This window comes from Hemicordylus capensis, chromosome 4 (genome assembly GCF_027244095.1).
Source record: "Hemicordylus capensis ecotype Gifberg chromosome 4, rHemCap1.1.pri, whole genome shotgun sequence".
NCBI classification, from domain to species: Eukaryota; Metazoa; Chordata; class Lepidosauria; order Squamata; family Cordylidae; genus Hemicordylus; species Hemicordylus capensis.
The window spans coordinates 322,304,891-322,328,460 of NC_069660.1; the positions used below are offsets into that span (position 1 = coordinate 322,304,891).

Sequence of the window (23,570 nt, forward strand, 5' to 3'; positions counted from 1 at the left end):
CTTACAAGTCATAGAACCTCAGAGCGCCCTCTAAGGTGTTTGCACACTCCACAAGGGCTGTGGCTACATCTGCAGCTTTCTCTGTGAACGCCCCTGTCCAGGATATTTGTAAGGCAGCCACTTGGCAGGCACCATCTACCTTTACTAAACTCTACAAATTGGATGCCTTGGCCTCTGCCCAAACAGCTTTTGGGAGGCGAGTTCTCCAGCAGGTTCTCCCTTCAAAGTCGGTGCAGTGCACCCTCCCTGGTTGGCCTTAGGGCTGTGGTATGTCCCCACATCTGAGACGCCCTTTGACTACAGCAGCGGAGGATGGAGCATTGGTTACTCACTGTGAAGGCTCCTCCTTGCTGCTGAGAACAGGGGTGTCTTAACCTGCCCTTTGGCACCAGTGCGTACTTTACTTTGTGACTGGGATTAGTATACCCCTTTTTCTTTAACCTGCTATCTACGCTGCATAATTTTGTTTCTTCATGCCGCTGTGAACTGCCGGGGCCAACACCCCGTGGTTTTTTGTTAGGTTAGATAGTTCCAACTGTTTTTGACATGTTATTATTTTCCAGTTGAGGTTTTTTCTTCCTTGAGGTGCTTGTCGCCTCTTGACCTAAAATAACTGAGGGGGATATGCTCCTCCCAGTCTTAAAAAGCCTAACTTAACTTACATAGTCTTGCCTTTAGAGTTACATGGGGAGCATAACACACACAAGAAGGGAGCCTTCACGGTGAGTAACCAGAGCTCCAATTTCCATCAGGATCAGCGGCCGTGTATCTCTGAGCACAAGGTGCTAGGGAACACCATTGGGAGGGGGCGGCAACCCTCTTCCCCCACACACACACTTGTGGGCTTCTGGTTGGCCATGCATGAGGCAAGATACAGGAGCCAGCGTGGTGTAGTGGTTAGAGTGCTGTACTAGGACCGGGGAGACCCGAGTTCAAATCCCCATTCAGCCATAAAACTAGCTGGGTGACTCTGGGCCAGTCACTTCTCTCTCGGCCTAACCTACTTCACAGGGTTGTTGTGAAAGAGAAACTCAAATATGTAGTACACCGCTCTGGGCTCCTTGGAGGAAGAGCGGGATATAAATGTAAAATAATAATAATAATAATAATAAGATGCTGAATGAGATGGGCCTGATCCAGCAGCAGGGCTTGTCTTACCCTGGTAATAGGACAGCCTCCACCTCCTACAGGTGAAACTCGGAAAATTAGAATATCGTGCAAAAGTCCATTAATTTCAGTAATGCAAATTAAAAGGTGAAACTGATATATGAGACAGACGCATTACATGCAAAGCGAGATAAGTCAAGCCTTAATTTGTTATAATTGTGATGATCATGGCGTACAGCTCATGAAAACCCCAAATCCACAATCTCAGAAAATTAGAATATTACATGGAACCAAGAAGACAAGGATTGAAGAATAGAACAATATTGGACCTCTGAAAAGTATACAGTGTACTGTGCTTGATTGGCCAGCAAACTCGCCTGACCTGACCCCATAGAGAATCTATGCGGCATTGCCAAGAGAAGGATGAGAGACATGAGACCAAACAATGCAGAATTGCTGAAGGCCGCTAATGAAGCATCCTGGTCTTCCATAACACCTCATCAGTGCCACAGGCTGATAGCATCCATGCCATGCCGCATTGAGGCAGTAATTGCTGCAAAAGTGGCCCAAACCAAGTACTGAATACATATGCATGCTTATGCTTTTCAGAGGTCCGATATTGTTCTATTCTACAATCCTTGTCTTCTTGGTTCCATGTAATATTCTAATTTTCTGGGATTGTGGATTTGGGGTTTTCATGAGCTGTATGCCATGATCATCACAATTATAACAAATTAAGGCTTGACTTATCTCGCTTTGCATGTAATGCGTCTGTCTCATATATCAGTTTCACCTTTTAATTTGCATTACTGAAATTAATGGACTTTTGCACGATATTCTAATTTTCCGAGTTTCACCTGTAAGTCATGATGGACTCTGCCATGATGACTGGGATTCATTAGCTCAGTGTGGAGGTCAGCCTGGCTAACTAAATTCTGGCCCTGCATGCTTAGAGTCTCTAACCGTACCACAGTGTTAATGATATTCACGTGGGGTCTGGCAAGCCTGTGGAATGAAAGGATGAGTTAATGGGGGTACGTCTGTGTTTCCGCATGGTTTTCAGAGTGGAAGTCAAAGAGAGATTGTGCGGACCAGTGGTGAGAGGTGGGCTCTGTTGCCTAAGGTCCCTTGAGCTCTCTGCCGGGGCTGCTTCTGTGTCTGGGTGATGTGGAGAAGAGGCACATGCTGGAGGCAGGAGGGCTGGATGTGGTTCAGAGGGTTTGCTCCTTGGAACTACCGTGGCCCCCACTCCAGGAAGAAGAGCTGGTCTTGTGGTAGCAAGCATGACTTGTCCCCTTAGTTAAGCAGGGTCTGCACTGGTTGCAGATGAATAGGAGACTAGATGTGTGAGCACTGTCAGATATTCCCCTCAGGGGATGATGGAGCCGCTCTGGGAAGAGCAGAAGGTTCCGTTCCCTCCCTGGCTTCTCCAAGATAGGGCTGAGAGAGATTCGTGCCTCAACCTTGAAGAAGCCGCTGCCAGTCTGTGTGGACAATACTGAGCTAGATGGACCAATGGTCTGACGCAGTACATGGCGGCTTCCTATGTCCCTTCCTAAGTCTTGTGCTCACAGCTTCCTTCCCGCCCCCCCCCCGATGCCTCAGCATCTCCCTTAGACAGATGGCCTTGATTTCCTTGCAAGTGCAGCCACCCTGGAGCATGTGCCTGGCCTGGGGTCAGTGGCAGGTCCACATTCCCACTCTCAAAACCCTTTGCAATAAACAGTTTTGGTTGCCACCCTGCAGAAGCTGATGCTCTTCTAATGCATATTTTATTATTGCGTTTTTTGCTATGCACACCACCTGGAAAACCCATCATGGCCGGTCTAAGCGGCAGGACTCCCTGTGGTGGGGCAAAGGAGGGGAAAGAGGGAGCAGGGAAGTGCGGCATGGGGCTCTGGACTCATGAGCTGGACCTGCAGATCATTATTATTATTTCTAGTTGACACAGTCAGACAGGTGTTATTGACTGGTTTGTTTTATCCAGACATCGAGTCCTTCCCAAGGACCTGGGATGCCAGAATTTTATTGTCAATTGTTATAGATATCGTCGCAGAATATAGGCTGTTCCCAGTAAAGCTGCTTTTTGTAATTGGCTGATGGTGATTTCTGTGGCCCCTATGGTGTTGAGGTGCTCTTCAAGGTCTTTTGGAACTGCACCCAGGGCGCCAATTACCACTGGGATTATTTGGGTCTTTTTCTGCCACAGCCTTTCAATCTCAATTTGTAGATCTTCGTATTTGGTGATTTTTTCTATTTATTTTTTTTCTATTCTGCTATCCCCTGGTATTTCTATGTTGATTATTTTGACTTGTTTTTCTTTCTTCTCGACTACAGTTATATCTGGTGTATTGTCTGTTTGTCAGATGTTTGTCTGTTTGTAGTCAGAAGTCCCATAATATTTTTACATCTTCATTTTCTTCAACTTTTTCAATGTTATGGTCTCACCAATTCTTGGCTACAGGTAGCTTGTATTTTTTGCAGATGTTCCAGTGTATCATCCCTGCTACCTTGTCATGCCTTTGTTTGTAATCAGTCTGTGTGATCTTTTTACAACAGCTGATTAGGTGGTCCACTGTTTCATCTGCTTCTTTACAAAGGCGGCACTTGCTGTTTGTTCTAATTTGTATTATTATTATTATTATTTAATTACATTTATATCCCGCTCTTCCTCCAAGGAGCCCAGAGCGGTGTACTACATACTTGAGTTTCTCCTTCACAACAACCCTGTGAAGTAGGTTGGGCTGAGAGAGAAGTGACTGGCCCAGAGTCACCCAGCTAGAATCATGGCTGAGTGGGGGATTTGAACTCGGGTCTCCCCAGTCCTAGTCCAGTGCTCTAACCACTACACCATGCTGGCTCAGATGCAGGGAGGCCAGCAGCAGCCGCCCCGGGAGTGAGAGAGTGTGTGTGTGTGTGTGTGTGTGTGTGTGTCTTCCATGGAGATGTCAGCACGTCTGGACAAGGTGTTTCTTGATTGGTTCCTGCTTGCAGGTACACCAAGGGTGTGGACATGTGGAGCATCGGCTGTGTCCTGGGGGAGATGCTGCTTGGGAAGCCCTTGTTCCCAGGCACGTCCACCATCAACCAGATTGAGCAGATCCTGCGCGTCATTCCTGCCCCTTCCCCAGAAGGTGAGGAGGGTTTGTGCATCCCAGCTAGATCAAGGAGAGGAGGGCAAGCCATGAGTCAGCCCAGTGGAGGGAAGCTGGAGCCTGGAGTGGGCACTCTGTGGGAGAGTGGCAAAGAGGGGGGCTCTCCTCATTTTCACCGCAGTGCCCCTTTGCTTACATACACAGTGCCGCCCCCACCTCCTACTTTACAGGTAGAAAAGGGAGCCCCCCCCTCCCCGAGTCTTGCAGGCCTCTGAAGAGCTAGGGTGGCTTTAGGAGGACTAATCTTGGAGCTGTGAATGGACCCTCAAGTGGAAGGACATGGAGCTTTTCAAGGGCACAGGACTCCTTCTGCACCGGATCAGGAGCAGAGTCTCGTCCTCTGGGTCTTTTTACAATCTGTCTCAAGCCATGTGGGTCTTGTTCTCCAAATATTTCGCTCTTGGTGGCCTCTGCTACAGAGACAGGTTTTCAAGTTTTCTTTTCATCTGCTCTTGTTTACCTTGCCCTTCCTCGCCAGAACGCACCCTCCTAAGCACTCCTAAGCTTAGGAAGCTGCCTTCTACTGAGCCAGACATTGGTCCATCTTGCTCAGGATTGGCTCCACTGACTGGCAGCGGCTCTCCAAGGTTTGGGGCAAGAGTCTTTCCCGATTGAACCTGGGACCTTCTGCGTGCAAAGCAGAACCAGCCACATCTGCACTGCACTTGGGGCAGTCGACATCTTCCCCTTAAGGGACGAACACATACCCCACAGTCAAACAATATAAGTTGTTTTTAACATGGAGCTTGAGTTTGTCCTTGAGTTTGTCCTGATCACGGGACCAAAGCATGAAGCTTGGCTGCTCTTGTCTTCTGCTTGCTGGCTCAAAGGGATCCCAGGAACTTGGGCATGTTGGGGGAAATTTGTTCCAGTAAATGACAGAAATCTGGTGAATGTTGCATTTGCCAATAATTTGGTTTTTAGGAGCCCAGTGGGAAACAGCAGGGGATGCTGACATGGACTAAGAGATATCGAGGCCACCTGTGGGAGCCTTTGACCAATGATAGCATTTCATTTCATTCTCACTCCCCCCGCCCCCATTTGCCAGGACAGGCTGGGGAATATCCAGAATTGTGAAGAAGGCTGCTTCTCAGACACTTGCTTACATAGCTGAAAACCTTATCTCTAAAAGCTATTGCTTAACCCATGTATTTCTTCCCATTAGAGATGTGGGGTAGACAATTTTCCTGTACTTAATTTTTCAGTTCTAAACTTTGCTTTGGCTACTTGAAAACCTTAGAAAGTGAGTAGAAATCAATATGTTGGAGGGGTTTTTTTACTGTATAGTTAACGTATTTACCGGAATCCTACCCATATATTTTAAGGTGGTCATCTTAAAATGCAGAGTTGTGTCCTATTCAGGTAAATACAGTAAGCCAAATAACATGCCAAATCAGATCACAAGCTATTTAAACCATCAGGAAAATGTGTATAGCAACTTTGGTGGGGGGGCATATTTTATGAAAATTTCATAGGAAAATTTTCTGGAAAATGTCACAATCCAAAATGTTTCAGAAAACCCAGATCTCTGGTTCCAACAAATCAATGCCAGTTGACAAACACAAAGGAAGCTATGCTAATAAGCAAATCAAAATTATTAATTAATTATTAATTAATTAAGGTGGAAGCAAATGGTGGATTGCGATGTCACTGGCTCATAAGTAGATATACCAGCCTGGAGTGAAATGCCAGACTGGAGTGCTTACTCATAAATCAATAGTTTATATAATTAATTCTCTAAGACGGGCCAGTATTGGATGCGTGGGGATGCGTGGCAACCTCTCACGAGAGTTCTTGACTTCGGCTGCCGTCCAAAGCCGCGCCGGCCTGAGGAGGCAGACGGACAGCGGGCAAAGCCGTTCCAGCCTGCAGGAGGAGTCTGTGGTGGCGGGCCTGGCCCGTGGGGTGAGGAGGTGGCTTGGCCTCCAGGAAGAGGAGGCGGCAGCAGGAGGGGACTTGAAAGCTGGTCAGAAACTGCAGGCAGGGAGAAGCAGGCTGGGCGGGCGTCAGAGACGCCCGGGGAAGAGGCAGGGAGAACTAGGGGTGCAGACGCTCTGCGCCTGGTCAGCAAATAGTGTCTTCATTCTCTAAAGTTACTTAAGAGAATAAATACATGCAGGCAAATATCTGAAGCTCAGCAACTCCTTCAGAGTTGTCTTCAGTCTGTCCCAGTAAACGCTGACACAGGCATGAGGGTGGAAATTGGTTTGAAAAAGTGAGGGGTCGGATTGACCCTTGAGAAGTATTAGCAAAGGGCAGACCTAATACTTCTGTGAGAGGACACTGACACCTTTGAAAGGTTTGGATCACTTCCTGGAGGAGAGGTCTATCAACAGCTAATAGTCAGAGAGCTATAGGCCACCTCCAGCCTCGGAGGCAGCAGGATGCCTCTGAGTCCCAGTGGCAGGGGAGCAGCAACAGCAGGAGCGAGGGCAGGCCCCTTTCAACTCCTGCCTGTGGGCTCCCAGTGGCATCTGGGGGGCCTCTGTGCGAAACAGGGTGCTGGACTAGATGGGCTTCCTTGGGCCTGGTCCAGCAGGGCTGTTCTTATGTTCTCCTTGACCAGTCAAATACAGGAATGCAGATGGCCATTCAGCCGCTGAGCTTAGCATCTCATCTTCTTTGAATTCTGGCCCTTGGCATTGTTAGCAGGCAGGTCAAGTTAGCACAAACCTCTGTGAGCAGCAAAGGAAGCCAGTCCCAAGCTCCTCTTTTTGAAAGGAGAAGGGGGTGAGCCTCATGAGTCGCCTGCCAGTGCCTGGCTCTGCTGGGGGGGGGGGCGGGGGGGTTCATTTCAGAGGGGAACCTTGCTGGGCTTTTCTCCCTTGGGAGTCTTCTTTAAAAGAAAGACTTTTTCTCTTCTTGGTTTTTCAACAAAAGTATAACAGTGAACTGCAAGGATGCATGTATAATACATTCGGAAAAAGAACAAGATAAAATGGAGTATTCCCCCCACCCCGCTCCCAAGCCTCTGTCTTGGTACCATGTGGAACCAGCAATTAAACTGCTGACAGATCAGAGCTGAAGTGTTGTCAGGAAAACACACACACACACACACACACAACCATTTACATCTTTTAAAAAGAAGACTAGTTACTAGGTGTAAATGTTTTTTAGTTTTCCTGGGGGGTTACAGGGTCTTTGTTTTGGGAAACGTAGTCCCAAAAAGGTTGCTCTCTGGTGTGAAACTGCCTGGTGGTCCAGTTTGAGAGACAATAATATTTTGCTCGGCTGCCACCCGATGCCATACCTTGTGCATGTTTCCTGGTTTCCTGTAGCCCTGCTCCTCTTCTGCCCCCACCCCGGGTGAGTTTCTAGGTAGAATCGTGGGGGGGGGGTGGATCTTGGAAAGGGCTCGTGGCTGCTGCTGTAGCGGAAGGAGCCCCACATTTTCATCTGACAGCAGATGTCGCTCGGCTGTCGAGCGCTTCCTCCCCTCCGCGTGCTGACCAGCTGGCTTTCTCTTGCAGATGTTGCGGCCTTCCATTCAGACTACAGGGCTTCCATGATCAGCCGCCTGAGCTGCCCGTGAGTCTTCGCTCCTGCCCCATGGAGGGTGGCCCCCTGCAGCTGCATGGAACGGCAGCATTTTGTTTTGTCCAACTGCAGGCAGCAGGTGACCTTTGAGGAGCTCTTGCCCACCTCCACTCCCCCACAGGCCCTCGACCTTCTGAAACGGCTCTTGGTCTTCAACCCTGAGAAGCGGCTCTCAGCAGAAGAGGCTCTGGAGCATCCCTACGTCCGGAGGTGAGGCTCTGGAAGGCCTGAGGGCCCTCCCAGGGGCTTGCTCTTTCTTCCTGTGTGTCAGGATGCTTAGCTTTCAAGGCGTGCTGCTGGGAGACGGATTTGCAAAGCTAGGGGAGGGCCAGGCAGCCTGCCTGTTGCCCTCCGGGGTCCAGGCTCTCTGATCCACTTGCTCCAAGGCAGGTGTTTTGAAGAAAGACTTGACCAGGGGTGGGTTGGGAGGCAGGCCCCACTTCCCCTCTCAAGCCGGGCATTTTCCTCCTTCTGCTCTGAATGGCCACAGGTTCTCAGTCTGACAAGAGGGACTGGCTACAGCCAGCAGTTTCTTTCTTCTTTCCTGGCCAGGCAGGAAGAAAGAAGAAAGAAACCAAATGTGACTGGCTACCAGCAGCCTGGTTTAAAGGCGTGATCAAGCCTGTCTCATCATGCGCTCCTCTACCCTGGCGACCAACTCAGTGCCTGAGAGGCCAGGGCTCAAGACTGCCTAGAAAGAGGCCGTGCTCTGATCGGAATGCCCCTTCCTTCCCCCCAGTCTGAATGTGGTTTCTGGTTTGCTGGCTGGGAATACTCTTTGCTCCTCCTTCCTCCATTCCAGCTCATGGGGCCTCAGCCAGGTCCTGATGCTGCAACTAATTACTGCCGCTGTGCCCAAGAGAGGCCTGCTGCAGCTTCAGCTCTGTTTTCAGGGAGATGTTTATCCTGGGAGCCTTGTCTGTGGGGCCTGCCTACTTCAGAAGGCTGAGCATCCCAGAAGGGTGATCATCTCAGAATAGCAGCCTTTTTGTCTGTATGCCACGACCTGTAAACATGACCCTCTGCTCCACCCTGGAGGACACCATGGATGAGGAGGGAACCGGGGTGCAGGATGCAGGACCCCGAGCCCCAGCCCTCCCCTGTAAGGCCAGGAGAGACGGCGCTGCCTTCTGACTCGGCATCCACAAGGGAAAGCGAGGCATCTTGCCCCTTTGGCCAAGGCCAGACACAAGGCAGCCGGTGAGGCCTCTTTCAAGCTTGGGGGTGGAGCTACCTCCCTTCACGCCTGGGCTACACCCTGTAGAGCCGGCCTGCTCTACTCAAGCCCCCCCCCAGCTGCTTTTGAACTACAACTCCCACAATCCCCAGCCACAGTGGCCAGTAGCCAGGTATTGTGGGAATTGTAGGCCAACATCTGTCTGCAGGAGGGCTGAAGTGGAGCAGCCCAAGCCTGGAGCCTGCAGTCTGCTCTGTCAGCTCATGTGGAGCCCTCCCTGGGCCTGCGGCTGTCGGTCTGTCCTCTGGTTCCCAGCCCTGACTGGTTTCCAGCTCGGCCGGCCGGCCGGCCTCTGCCTTCGCCTTGCCCTCTGTACCCACTGTCTGCCAGTTTGACCTTAGCCTCCTGCCTGACTTGGCCCTGCTCAGCCCTCTGTACCTGTTGCTTACTGCCAGGACCTTGGGTGGCCTGACTCTGTTCCCATATGAACCAGAGCACCATGGTGGCAAGGGGGTAGCTACCTTTCTCTGGAAGGGGCAGTATCTTGAGGCAGGTTTAGGCTCCATCTTACCCAGGGGATTCCGCTTGCCGGGGAAGAACAGCACCAATCAATTGGCAGAGCTATTCGGGAGGCTCCCTCGGCCTCCCTCTTTCTTTGAATCTGCTCATGCAGAGACCTCTCCAGTCCTCCAAGTGGGAGCTCCATCCCTTCACACTTGGAGGTCAAGAAGGCAGGCCTGGGAGGAATGGGCCTTTCGGCTGGGGTGATGGATACCCTCTGCTTGGCAGCAGGGCAACTGCTAGCTAAGCATCAGGGGGAGCTGTTGTGCAGGCCAGGCCATGGCCTTCCCTCTTTGAGACTTCTGCCCTTATCCTAGGATTCCTCTAGGCACAGGGGTGATGGCAGGAAGCCGGAACAAAATGGGGAGGTGAGTGCTATGCCCACCCCCCTGCTCCTACAGGCACTGCCACACCTGCCACCGCCTTTGTTGGGCATGCTACCTTGCACTGACCACACCCTTTCTGGTTGCATCAACATGCCAGTGCAGGGGACATGGCAGGCACTGGGTAGCGATATGTGTCATAAGAACATAAGAGCAGCCCTGCTGGATCAGGCCCAAGGAGGCCCATCTAGTCCAGCATTCTGTTTCGCACAGTGGCCCTCCAGATGCTGCTGGAAGCCACAGGCAGGAGTTGAGGGCAGGCCCTCCCTCCTGCTGTTACTCCCCTACAACTGGCATTTAGAGGCATCCTGCCTTTGACGCTGGAGGTGGAGGTGGTATACCTACCCTCTGACTAGTAGCTGATGATAGACCTCTCCTCCATGAAGTTATCCAAACCCCTCTTAAAGCCATCCAGGTTGTTAGCTGTCACCACATCTCATGGCAGAGAATTCCACAAGTGGATTATGCGTTGTGTGAAAAAGTACATCCGTTTGTTGGTCCTAGATTTCCCGGCAATCAATTTCATGGGATGACCCCTGGTTCTAGTGTTATGGGAGAGGGAGAAGAATTTATCTCTATCCACTTTCTGCACACCATGCATGATTTTATAGACCTTTATCATGTCTCCCTGCAGTCTTCTTTTCTAAACTAAAAAGCCCCAGGTGGTGTAGTCTTGCCTCATAAGAAAGGTGCTCCAGGCCCCTGATCATCTTGGTTGTCCTCTTCTACACCTTTTCCACTTCTACAATGTCCTTTTTTGTGGTGACCAGAATTGTACGCAGTACTCCAGGTTTGGCCACACCATAGTTTTGAATAAGGGCATTATAATGTTAGCCGTTTTATTTTCAGTCCCCTTCCTAATGATCATTATCCCTAGCATGGAATTGGCCTTTTTCACAGCTGCTGCACATTGAGTCGACACTTTCAATGAGCTGTCCACCATGACCCCAAGATCCCTCTCCTGGTCAGTCACCCACAGCTCAGATCCCATCAGCGTATACTTGAAGTTGGGGTTTTTCATCCCAATGTGCATCACTTTACTCTTGCCAACACTGAACCGCATTTGCCATTTTGTCTCCCACTCTTTCAGATTGGAGAGATCCTTTTGGAACTCCTCACAATCAGTTTTGGATTTCGCTACCCGAAACAGTTTGGTATCATCTACAAATTTGGCCACCTCGCTGCTTACCTCTGCTTCTAGATCATTTATGAATAAATTAAAAAGCACTGGTCTCAGTACAGATCTCTGGGGGACCCCACTTACTTCCCTCCATTGTGAAAACTCTCCATTTATCCCTACCCTCTGTTTCCTGTCTTTCAACCAGTTAGCAGTCCACACATGTACTTGTCCCCTTATCCCATGACTGCTAAGTTTCCTCAGGAGTCTTTGATGAGGAACTTTGTCAAAAGATTTTTGGAAGTCCAGGTATACTATGTCAACTGGATCACCCTTATCCACACACTTGTTGACACTCTAAAAAAAACTCCAAATGGATTGTGAGGCAAGATTTACCTTTGCAGAAGCTATGCTGCTTCATTCCCAGCAGGGCCTGTTGTTCTATATGCTTTACAATTTTATCCTTGAGGATGCTTTCCATCAGTTTGCCTGGAACGGACGTTAGGCTAACTGGCCTGTAATTTTTTGGATCGCCCCTGGATCCCTTTTTGAAAATTGGTGTTACATTGGCTACTTTCCAGTCCTCTGGTACAGAGCCCGATTTCAGGGATAAGTTATATATTTTAGCAAGGAGGTCAGCAATTTAACATTAGAGTTCTTTGAGGATTCTTAGATGGATGCCATCCAGCTCTGGCGATTTGTTAGTTTTCAGTTTTTCCAGATAGTTTAGAAGATCATCTCTTGTCACTTCTATCCGACTCAGTTTTTTAGCCTCCATCCCCAAAGAGCCTGGTTCAGGAACAGGTATATGCTCAGTATCCTCTGCCGTGAAGACGGACGCGAAGAACTCATTCAGCTTCTCTTCAACCTCCATATCCTCTTTAATAATCCCTTTCACTCCCTCATTGCCTAATGGTCCAACTGCCTCCCTGGCAGGTTTCCTGCATCTGGTGTATTTAAATAAGTTTTTATTATTCCCCTTGATGCATTTAGCTAAATGTTCCTCAAATTCTCTTTTTGCCTTCCTTGTTGTCACCTTTCATTTCTTTTGCCCGAGTTTGTGTTCCTTTCTGTTCTCTTCATTTGGACAGGCCTTCCAATTTCGGAAGGTAGTCTTGTTCCCTTTTATGGCTTCCTTGACAGTACCAGTTAGCCATGCTGGCATCCTCCTGGACTTAGTGGTACCTTTCCGCCTTTTTGGTATACAGTCTAACTGGGCTTCTAGTATTGTGGTTTTGAGTAAACTCCATGAACTCTGGAGTGAAGTGACTCTCCTGATTTTCCCTTTCAGCTTTCTTTTCACCATACTCCTCATTTTGGAGAAGTTTCCTCTTCTGAAATTCACAACATCTGTGTTAGACTTCCTTGGTGATTCTCTCCCCACTCCCCACCCAGCTGGCCAGCTTCATTTTCTTGGCTGGAAAGAAGCACCTAGCTGGGCCAGTAAGGAAACCGAAGTGGATGGGGGTGGGCCTGGCAGCAGCAATGCACCAGAGGGGGCAAGGGAGTGCCCGGGGGCAGGGCAAAGGGCGCCCTGGTGGCCCCCTCGCCCCCTGCAGCCCAGGGACATTTGTCCCCCACCTTGTTCAGCAGCGGCTACACCAGACCTTGGCGTGAAAGTCAGCTTTGTCCTGAATCTGGGCCTCCCGTCCCCCTTGGCAGTCATCTTCTTGGATCAGCTTCCAACCTTGCCCTGCGGTTTGCCGGCTGCTTCCCATGTAATACAGCTAATCATTGTCTTATAGTGCCCTTCAAGGCCCTCGAAGATCTGTCTTCTTGTTTTTCTCCCTCAGCACACCACTTCTGGAGGCTCTTGTCTCATTCCCTGCTCCCCCAGGGTGTCTGAGTGGGTAGCCGTATCGGCCAACTTGGCTTTGTGTATCTTCCATGAGGGCAAAGTCAAGCTCCTGGCTGGCAGTGCTTTTGTCCCCAAGGGCTGCTTGCTTTTTCACTGTGAGCAGGTGTGAGTCCTACCCTCCTCCTGCCTTTAGTCCTCCCAAAGAGGGAATGGCGCTGATTAGATGTCAGAGGGCCCTTAAGATCCCTCTTGAGAAGACTGAGCCCTGTTGGCGGTCCTTGCTGCTTTGTAGGTGGAGTGGATGTATACGAGCCTTTCAGCATTCAATCATTCATAAGAGCAGTAACAATATTCTAAAGACATTTCTTATGTGTGGGGTCAAAGTGTGGGGGCCAGCTGCCTAAATTCTCTCCAGGTGGCCCACAGCATGCATTGCATAAGCATAGGGTGCTGTAGGGAAGCCCCCACCTGGAGGCATTCTTCTCCCCCATTTTATTAAGGGAGCTGCTGTCTCCGGGACCATCCACTCCAGAGCTTCTGCTGCAGAGGTGTGTGCAGCAGCTGTGATGTGTTCTTCTGTGCGTACCTTCACGCAGCATGTTCAAATCAGTGACTGTATCTCTGCGGAAACAGCCTTTCATAGCAGGATACTTCCGTGCGTACCCAGATGGCTTGTCTCAGCCTGAGTGTGAGGGGCACTGCTGAGGTTTCACCCCAGAGTCCTGGACTACTAGAAGGTGACGAGTAGGGAGCAGAGAGATTTCCTGTCCCTGTGGATGCCTCTGCTTGCTGACCTGCAGTGGCCCAGCACCCACCCTGTCCAGCTGCCTGGCGCTGGCCTTGCTCCTCCCTTTCCCCTTTCCTACGAGGAAGGTGACCTCAGGCTTCTGTCCTTGCCATGGCTCTGTTGACAGACTGGCTTCCCAGAGGAAGTGGGAGGTGCTTCTTAACCGGCACCCAGCCATGCCTGTCTTCAGGAGCACCGCGGAGCGTGGCAGAGTCTTGGACCATTGTCAGGCAGACCCAGAGGAGGAGCATTCACAGGTCAGGTCACGTGCCTCCCGGACACCAGCCGGCAAGTGGGTGTGCACTGCCTTGGCCCCAGGAAGTGTGGGGGGGACGGGGACCTCCGCTCACTGCGTGTTCTCATGGCAGGTTCCACTGCCCCGCCAAAGAGCCTGCTCTGGACTACACCGTGACCCTCCCCCTGGACGACAACGTGCAGCTCTCTGTGGCCGAGTATCGCAACCAGCTGTATGAGGTAAGCCAAGGAGCCCACCAGGGTCTCCGGATTCAGCTCTTGGCCTGGGAGCCCTGGGATGCCTGCCGGGGCTGCCTGCCCCAAGCCTGACTCCGAGGAGCTTCCAGAAAGCACTCCTGGCCCTGCCTACCAGGGACGCCATGTCTCGGCTTCTCTGTGACTTGCTTCTCTTTGCTCCTTATGCCAACCTTCAGGGACAGAGTCTCAGTCAGGGGCTTGCTCCAGGCCGCCTAGGCCAGTGGTCTCCACTATTTTCCAAGCAGGGGCCACTTTTACACACACACACACACACACACACCCTGCTACAGTGTGAGAGCCATTTCCTACTGATCTTAAGAGCTCTGTGGAGAAAGCATTGGGCACGCCCTTCCTTCAAGGGGCGCAAGAGGGCCTTGCAGGAGACCCCCCCCCCAGTGCTGGGGAAAGCGCTGCCTGGTGGCAAGGAAGAGCATTCCCTTTGGGCCGAAGCTGTGCACAAGGCCAATCGACAGCCAGGGGGCTGCAGCCAGGGTTGATGGGGCTGCCACTGGTTCCCGGGCCTGGCAGTGAAGGTTGCTGACCTCATGCATTGGTGGCTGAGGTGGGCTCTACTGGTTCCCAATTGGTCTAATGTTCGGGGCCAAAGTTGGCACGGGAGATCTTGCTCCAATGCTAGACAGTAGGGCTGGGGCTCTGCTTGCTGGTTTCTGAAAGTGGATCATGGCACTAACAAGATGGGGTGTCATGTAGTCTGGTCCTCAAGAGGAGGAGAGGCTAAATGTTGGTGAGACACAAGAACAGCCCTGCTGGATCCGGCCCAAGGAAGCCCATCCAGTCCAGCCTCCTGTTTCCCACCGTGGCCCACCAGATGCCTCTGGGCAGGCCCTCCCTCCTGCTGTGGCTCCCCTGCAACTGGTATTGAGAGGCATCCTGCCTCTGAGGTTGGAGGTGGCCCACAGCCCTCCGACTAGTAGCCATTGGTAGACCTCTCCTCCAATTTATCCTCTAATTTATCTAAACTCCTCTTAAAGCCATCCCGGTTGTTGGCTATCACCACATCTTTCCACACTGTGAAACAAAGTCTTGATAAGTGGTTACCACTGTGTGTCCTCTCCTGGCTTGTGAATGTGAAGGCACAGGCTTCAGTGGCACCTCAAAAGGGACCGCCTGGGTTGCTGTTGCCATACAGAACTTCCTTCTCTTGGGTTGTTTCATAGCAGGGTTAGGGTTCATAGCAGAAGAGAGGCAGCTACAATATGGGGCCTGGCCAGCCTTGTGATGACATAAGAACAGCCCTGCTGGATCCGGCCCAAGGAAGCCCATCCAGTCCAGTCTCCTGTTTCCCACCGTGGCCCACCAGATGCCTCTGGGGAGCCCACAGGCAAGAGGCGAGGGCATGCTCCCCCCTCCTGCTGTTCCTCCCCTGCAACTGGTTGGAGGTGGCCTGTAGCCCTCAGACTAGTAGCCACTGATAGACCTGTCCTCCATGAATGTATCTAAAACCTTCTTAAAGTCATCCAGGCTGTTGGCTGTCACCACAACTTGTGGCAAAGAAATCCATAGCTTAATTCTTTGTTGTGTGAAAAACACAAAGATAAATCGAAAGTATCCTTAAAGTCAGGACAGACACACAACAGAGACAACATCAACTTAGATCAGACTGAGGTCTCTCTAGCCCAGCAGTCTGTTCAGCAGGAGAGCCCAGCCAGAAATCTCAGGGAAGCCCACAAGCAGGAGAGGAAGGCAGACTCTGTGCCCGCTCTTGTTTCTCTGCCACTGGTATTGAGAGGCATCCTTCCCCTGAACCTGGAGGTAGCATGTTGCTGACAAGACGGGTCACCACTGACTGACTTCTGCCTGGATGTGTCTAGTCCCCTTTGAGAACCATCTGAGCTAGTGCCCGTCACCATAGCCTGTGGCAACACATTCCGTAGGTTAATCCTGCATACCGTGAAGGAGGACTTCCTTTTGCCAGTCTCAAACTTCCTGCTAAAGAGTTTCCTGGGATGACCCCTGGTCCCAGAGCTGTGTGTGTGAGAGAGAGAAATGTGTCTCTCTCTCTCCACACCAGACATCATTTTGTAAGCCTCCAGGTGTCTCTTCTTCGTTGCCTTTTTCTAAACTCAAAGCCCCAAGCGCTTTAGCCCCTCCTCATGAGGAAGCGGCTCCAGCCCCCTGACCTTTTGTGTTGCTCTCTTCTGCACCCCATAACATCCTCTTTGCGTGGTGGCGGCGGCTGGAATTGCAGGCCGTATTTCAAATCTGGTTGCACCGTAGATTTGTAGAAGGTTGTAATATTGGGCTGGCTTGGATGAGACAGCCGGCAGCGTATGTGGTAAGGAAGGCCACATGCCGAGTCGATACTTTCAGTGGGCTGTTCACAAGGGATGTGCACAGAACGTGGTTTGCATTCCATTCTGAGCTTGGCCACATGCCCAGTCAAGCCGGTAGTTCCGACGGAACGAGCTAGGATTTTAAGGGTTCCGACCGGGGTGGCGGGGAGGGGCAGCAGGAGGTGCCTTTTAACCATCATTGCCCCAGTACCACTTGCATCTGTGAGCCCCCGTGAGCAGCAGCCCCCCATCCAGGATCTTGCACAGAGCCTGCCCTGTTGACCACCCTTTGTGGCCTCTGCACACGTGTGGCAGCCAGAAGAGCGCCGTAGATGGGGCAGCCTCAGTGCAAGAGGTCAGGCAGGGCACCGCTGCTCGCAGAGGCTGGCAGCTGCAAGCGGTAATGAGGCCATGATTGTTAAAGATGCCTCCCGCTGCCCACCCTGGTGCCGCACGGAATGGGGTTGTAATGTTCTGAACTTGGACGAGGCCCTTCATTTGAAGGGTGTTCTGTTTTGAGCTCGTAACGGCCTGTTTCAAGTCGGAACGTTTCAAGCTCGAAATGGTCTGCACGTCCCTACTATTCACCACAACCCCAAGATCCTTTTCCTGGTTAGCCATCGACAGCTCAGATCCTATTCATGTGCATGTGGAATTTGAATGTCTTCCCCCAGTATGTATCACTTTACAGTTCTTTACATTGAACTGCGTTTTCTAATTTGGAGAGATCCTTTTGGAGCTCGTCACAATACACGTTAGGTTCCCCCGGCTTAGTTGTCACGGGGCAGGTGTCTGCACAAGAGGAGGAGGGTCTGGAGTGCTTCTTCTGAAAGGCAAGCTCTGCCCCTTGGGCCATGAAGATCAGTGGTGAGGAAGCTGTGACGAGCCTTTCCTCTCCCTCTTTCCCTGTCCCAATTCTGCTAAAAACAGCCATTCCTCTCCCCGCCACTGCCTGCTTCTGCTTAGTATTCCCACTGCAAACCATGGGAGCTTTTCCGTGAAACCCCTCTCCTTCAGAGCTCCTCTTCCCAGGCAGCATAACGCTGCTGACAAACTTCCGATCCAGCCACTTCTTCCTTCCTGCAGATGATCCTGGAAAGGAAGGCAAATGCCCAGCAGCACCAGAAGTGCCAGCTGCAGAGAGAGAGTCCTCAGCCCTGGTGTGGCGCAGAGGCAAGCCCTCCTCTTGAAGCTTGCAGGGAGGTGAAGGGGGTGCCGCAGCCCCTCCGGCCAAGCACCAGGTCCCCTCAACTGCCAGGAGCTGCAGTGCCTTGCGAAGCTTCCCAGGCAAGAAGCCTCTGCCCGAGACCCAAGATCACCTCAACGGGAGGCAACCCCCTCGTCCACCCAGCTGCCTTCCGTATGTTCTGCTCTCCTCCGTGATGGGGTCTTCAGTGGGAGTGGATTGGATTGGTTTAGACAGGATGCCAGGAGAGCTGGTCTTGCGGTAGCAAGCATGAATGGTCCCCTTTGCTAAGCAGGGTCCACCCTGGTTTGCATTTGAATAGGAGACTCCATGTGTGAGCACTGTCAGGTATTCCTCATAGAGGATGGGGCCGGTTAGGGTCAGGGAAAGAGCACCTGCATGCTTGCACGCAGAAGGTTCTAAGTTATTTATATATTCATTCATTCATTCATTCATTCGATTTCTATACTGCCCTTCCAAAAATGGCTCAGAGCGGTTTACACAAAGAAGTAATAAATAAATAAGATGGATCCCTGTCCCCAAAGTACTGTGCTGGGGGTGGAGAGGGCCAGTTACACTCCCCCTGCTAAATAAAGAGAATCACCACATTAAAAAGGTGCCTCTTTGCCAGGTTAGCAGGGGTTCCCCCGTGGCATCTCCAGACAGGGCTGAGAGCTGTGTTCCCTCCATTTTTTTTCATCTGTGCACAGAATGAATTTTGTTCTGGGCAGCAGTATCAAATCAGTGTGTACACACCTGCATTCAGAACGGGGCCTTCCTGATTCAACCTGAGCAGGATCTAAAGTGAACTGAGCAGTAATCAAAACACTTGTGTACATGTACACATGTACACACCTCAGAGGGAACACTGGCTGAGAGAGGCTCCTGCCTGCAGCCTTGGAGAAGCCTCTGCCAGTCTGTGTAGACAATACCGAGCTAAATGGACCAAGATGGTCTGACCAGGAAGTGCCCCAAACCGCCTCTCGATTCCTCTAGCTTGCCAGGCAGAGGGTGCCATTACAGTTGGGTTGGAGTGGGGAACCAGGAATGAAGTCTGGAGAGGGGATGTGGGGCAATCCTACACCCCCTGGGAATCAGCCAGCCCATAACTTGTGTCTAAAATCATAATTTGATTTGCTAGCCTTCTACTCTGGGGCAGGCAGGCATGGAAGTGGAATCCCTGCAGGAGAAGCCTCCACGTGGGTGGTGGCTGTACTGGGGGCTGGCTCTGCATCGGCATGGAAGGCTCTCCTCCCACTCAGCCGTGCTGGCTCAGGGCTTCTTGCTCGTGGCTCACGGTCTTCCTTTTGTGCAGCTAGCCTGGCTCCTGGCAGTGTGACAAGGAATCACTCCGCACCACTCTTGCTGCACCAGCCAGCCTCCCTCAACAGGAGAGTGGGCAGGCAAGCAGTCCGGGTGTCAGCAACCCCAGCGGACCCAGCAGCAGCAGCAGCAGCAGGCAGGCATCCTCTTCATGGAAGTGTAAGTAGTTCTGCACATGCACAGCAGGCTGCTGAAGTGCCCTGGGGCTGCCCTCAGAGTGATTTGGAAGCTGGGCAGCCTGCCCGCTGGTGGAGAGAGGGAGGAAGCAGCTCACCAGCTGTTGCGTCAGCTGTCTGTTGGCCGCCCTGTGTTGGTTTCGTGAGGATGCCTCTGTCCTCCCCAGGTCAGCAGGAGAGGCCCTGCCTGAAGTGGCTGTTCAGTCCAGGGCAGGGGGGTGTTTCCTGGCTGTGTGGGGGCCTCGAAAAAGGCCCCCTTCAGACACTTTTGGAGGGAGGCATCCTTTGGTTTCAGCCCCCTTTCAATGACCTTGGAGAGTTTGCCTGTGTCTGTCTCAATATTTCTAGAGGAGCGTGCTCGTTCTCTCTCTCTCTCTCTCTCTCTCTCTCTCTCTCTCTCTCTCTCTCTCTCTCTCTCTTTCTCGGTACCTTTAATTTTGATTAAGACTTGGTATCTGATTGCAATGGTGTTCTTAAGTTTGGGCTCAGAACGGTGGCTCTTGCTACCTCCTGAGGAGGAATCCAAGTCCCCCTTCCCAGCTGTGGCCCCGATTTCTTCTCAGGAAGCAGGTGTGGGGCTTGGTGAGGTGCAGCTGTGTGGCTTAGACGGTGAACTGCCACTCCAGGAGTCCTGGGGTCATGTCTCTCCTCGGTCCTGGCTCCCAGGGGCCCTTATGCAAGTCTCTCTCTCTCTCTCCCTCTCCCTCTCTCTCTCTCTCTTTCTCAGCACCCCCTCCATCCTTCCCCTATCCCCGTGGGGCCAGTGGGGCTGGCTGCCCTTATGGCTTGGCTCTGTGGATTATAACATGGTGAGAATGATGTGGGGCACTCCAGACCAGAGGAAGCTGGATCCAGATGTTCAGGGCGAAGACTAGGACCGTGGCTGGCAGGGGTGGGAGAGGCAGGACCTGTGCCCCACATGCTTAGCCCCTGGCCTCGTGCAGTTGATGCCACGGGGGCTCCATGGCCCTTCCTCGGGGACGGCTTGCGGGAGGTGTGGGGTCTCCCAGGGCAGCTGCTCCCCTCCCTGAGTTCTTGGCGCTGAGACTTGGCCTGTGCTCTGCTTCAGCAGGTGCCAGAAGGCTCGGAGAGGCCAAGTCCACCCATGGCCTGTCCGAGAGCCTTTTCGCTGGCCGGTCAGGCCCAGGAGGCTGCCCTCAACCACAATTTGATGAGGAAGGAGCCTTCCCCCAGCAAGGTCGCAGCTGGGATGGTGAGTGAACCTGACCCTTGTCTGCATCTCCCCAAGGCCCTGCTGCTGCTGCTGCCCCCACCGCCTTAGGGGCACTTCTCAGCCTCCTGCGGTCTTGACTGAGGCGCTCTGTCCTTGGACCATACAGCTGAACATGTGGCTAGTGCCAGCTTCCCTATCTGGAAATGCCCAGTTTGCCGGGGTGGGGCTTTGGCTCCTCCGAATTCTCCTCTTCCTTCCCTCCAGCCTTCAGCCTCTAGGCAGCGCACCTTAGCCGTTCCTTGCTCCTGTGTGATCCAAATTCTTCTTCCTTCAATACAGAATCCAAGGAACTCTGAATCCCCCCACAATAGTGAAGCTCCTCCCATGCTGAAACCCAGTAAAAAGATGTTCCAGGTGACAGCAAATGTGGGCGCCGCTGGGGATCCCAAGGCCTGTCTGGGGAGTTACTCCCAGTCCTACGGGACCATCTGCAAGTCAGCCCTTCAGAGTTTGCCTGTGGCCCCAAGGACCCCGCAGCTCTGACCGGCCTCACTTCTGGAGTCCTCTGGGAAAGAGCAGGAAGGTGCCCCCTGCAACAGGATGGGGTGTGACCGCGGCCCTCCCTGCCGCTCGTGGACTGAAGCGTTGCTTTGAAAAGGCTGCTCATCTGCTCTCAGCCCAAACCTGCAGCTGTCCGTGGGGTCGAATACTGGAGGAAGAGCGGACCAAAGCACTGAGACTCTCGGGGTGGCGGAGGGTACTGGGGTGGTTTTTTTGTCTTTTCCGGGATGGAGCAAGGGGCTAGATGCTCCACATCTGTTTCCCACATGGGCCTTTGGGGCCCTGCCAGTTGCTTTGTTGCTCCCAAACGGAGCAAGGCCCTGTGTGCCTGCTTCCCTCCGTGGCCCGTGCCTGTGGGGTGGTCGTAAGGATTGTAATGAAATAAACCTTTACAAAAGCATCCCTGAGGAAAGAGGGGTCTCTTCTTGGATGTCTGCCACTGTGAATGGCGTAACTGCTGCAAGGATTCGGCTGCTGTCTGTAAAGGCTGTCTCGGGCTGAGCCTGCCGACTCTGGCAGTGGCAGCTGACCAGCACCCTGGGAAGGTCTCTGTGCCAGCCTCTGCTCCCTCTTCTTGCTGGAGATGCCCCCCCGGACCCTCCCCGCCTTGCCCTCCTCAGCGCTGTCTGCCCAGACCTCAGGGGCAGGAGTGGGCTTGTTCCCTGTGCTCGCCCTTGAGGGCAGGCTAGAGCCAGCTGGTGGGAGCGACGAGGAAGCAGATGGAGGCTGGGCAGGAGGAGGGCTGTTGGGCGGGGGGACGGCCTGCCCTGCAGCCGGAAGGAGGGCTTCTCTTTACGAGAGCTTCTCACATGGGAGCTGGACAGCCCTCGGTCAGAGATGCTGCTGGAAGACTAACCCGCAGCCCGTGAGCCAGGCGTGCATGTTGGCCTTCAGTACCCTCTCGGGGTGAATGCCCAGAGGGATTTTTGGCACCATCTACCCACCTAGCGGTTGGAAATAGCTGGTTGCGTTGTGGCATTTACGGCTTCCTCTGTGTTAGCACCTCTTCTTTATCCCTACGCCCAAATGATGAGGGTAAAATAGCAGCCGTTTTTGCACAAACGAGTGGGTTAGGGTAACAAAGGACAAATTGTTGTGCTGCTACTACTACTACTACTACTACTGTGACAAATTGTACTCTTTGTTTCCATGGAGTAATCTTTGGAGGACATTCCTGTCATTTTCCATTCCTCTGACATTGATAAAATGTTATAGTAGCTTTTGTGTCCAAAACTTTCAAAGGCTTTTAAAACACTGTTGCAAAAGTGGCCTCTGCTGGCCTGATAGTCCGGACAATCCAAGCATGAGACACACTGAGAGTATTGTGGTGCTATCACTGATTTTCCAGCTCTAGAGGGTGCAGACGTTGTCCAGAGTCACCCTGGTCATTCATCCCCCCAGATGGGACTGAGCACCCCCGCTGGTTCCTGGACTGAAGATCCCTTCCAGCTCTCAACTTCTGTGCCTCAGTGTAGAGAATAAAACACGGCGGAGATGCTGTTGCGTGAAGCATGTGCTTGGAAGTCCAGTTCCATGCATCTGCACTTCCTGTGGGTTTCTGAGCTCGAATCCTCTTCCTCTGCAGGGTGGAGGTGTGACGTGCAGGGCATTGTGGGGCAGTGTCCTCACAAGGAGGAGCACGGCAAGCCGCTGCTCTCCTCATATAGAAGCCTGGAGTCCCTGGAGAGCCACGGCTGCCCAAGAGCTACGCTGCACCTGAGCACAGGGCGGGCCACGAGAGGCTGCGTTGACTGGTTCCCAAGCATGGAAGCTGAGCATCTTGGCGTGCCCATGTGTTATGTGTGTGTCGTCCATGGCTGGAGGAAGAAGCACCTTAGTTCTTCCCACCTGTAGGCCTTGAGCCAGGCCTCCAATCCCCACCATCTGAAGTGAGTCATGCAGGTAGTGGGTTTTGGCAAGCTAAGGGAAGCGGGTCATAGCCATGCAGCCCTTGCATGGTCTTGTGTGCGAGCAGAATTGGTCTCAACCCATTGTAGAGGTGGGGGGGGGGGCGGGGAGGTGGGGCTTGGTTGGCCATCTCACCCAGCTGCTTGTTCCATGCAGGAAAGCCAGACTTGGCGCTTCCCTGGCCTCCGGCTCCCCAGGTTCCAGCCCAGGTGGCCTCTCCCTCCACTCACTGCTCTCACAGAGGTCCTGGGGCCATCTTGCTTGAAGGAGGAGAGACGGGCACAGCCTGGGAGGTGCTGCCAACCAGCTCCCAAAGGCCCACCTCCTTCATTGTACAGCTGCTTATGGATGCTTCTGGCTGCAACCCTGCTTTGTGAACCCTGTGAACTGCTTTGGGAGGTTTGCCTGAATTAGTGGCATAGAATTGCCTTTAAGGCAGGGAGAGCTGCTAGGGCCATGCTGCGAATGCAGTGCTGGCCACCCAACTCTAGCAAATGCAGCGCCAGCCATTTAACTCCCAAACGAGGCCATGTGGCGCCGCTCAGAAGCTAAACCAGCCCCCCCCCCGTGTCTGATGCCAGATGCGGCGGTGGGGTGTGTGTGGCATGTCGGGACTGCAAGGCGCGGCCCCTGAGAGGCAATAGCCCGAGTTCTTTGGACCCGTCACCCAGTGGCGGCTTATGCCCCTGACTGGCTCCATTGTTCAGCTGTTCTGGCCAGTGAGGCGTTTCTCCTCTTGGTGTGCATCAGCAGCCTGCCACCCTAGGCCCACTCAGCCTGGCCCTGCCCTGTGGCGCAGCAGAGAGCAAATCTTTGCCCTTCGGGGATGGGGAA

The 23,570-nt window shown here is 52.6% G+C and overlaps 1 protein-coding gene across 9 annotated transcripts in view; it reads left to right on the forward strand.

Moving 5' to 3' along the window:
- The window catches only part of MAPK15 (mitogen-activated protein kinase 15), a 40,348-nt gene extending 19,120 nt beyond the window's left edge, over nucleotides 1-21,228 (forward strand). For 6 of the 9 annotated variants that reach the window (XM_053247397.1, XM_053247395.1, XM_053247398.1 and 3 more), the window contains 8 exons: nucleotides 4,102-4,241; nucleotides 7,733-7,790; nucleotides 7,872-8,009; nucleotides 13,991-14,096; nucleotides 17,495-17,768; nucleotides 18,910-19,076; nucleotides 20,163-20,306; nucleotides 20,607-21,228. In XM_053247397.1, coding sequence (XP_053103372.1) covers nucleotides 4,102-4,241; nucleotides 7,733-7,790; nucleotides 7,872-8,009; nucleotides 13,991-14,096; nucleotides 17,495-17,768; nucleotides 18,910-19,076; nucleotides 20,163-20,306; nucleotides 20,607-20,810 — 1,231 coding nt within the window. In that variant the 3' untranslated portion in view covers nucleotides 20,811-21,228. Of the gene's footprint in view, nucleotides 1-4,101; nucleotides 4,242-7,732; nucleotides 7,791-7,871; nucleotides 8,010-13,990; nucleotides 14,097-17,494; nucleotides 17,769-18,909; nucleotides 19,077-20,162; nucleotides 20,307-20,606 lie in introns of those variants that run through there. The other 3 variants (XM_053247396.1, XM_053247400.1, XM_053247403.1) reach the window with 3 other exon arrangements.
- The last annotated feature ends 2,342 nt before the right edge of the window (nucleotides 21,229-23,570 follow it).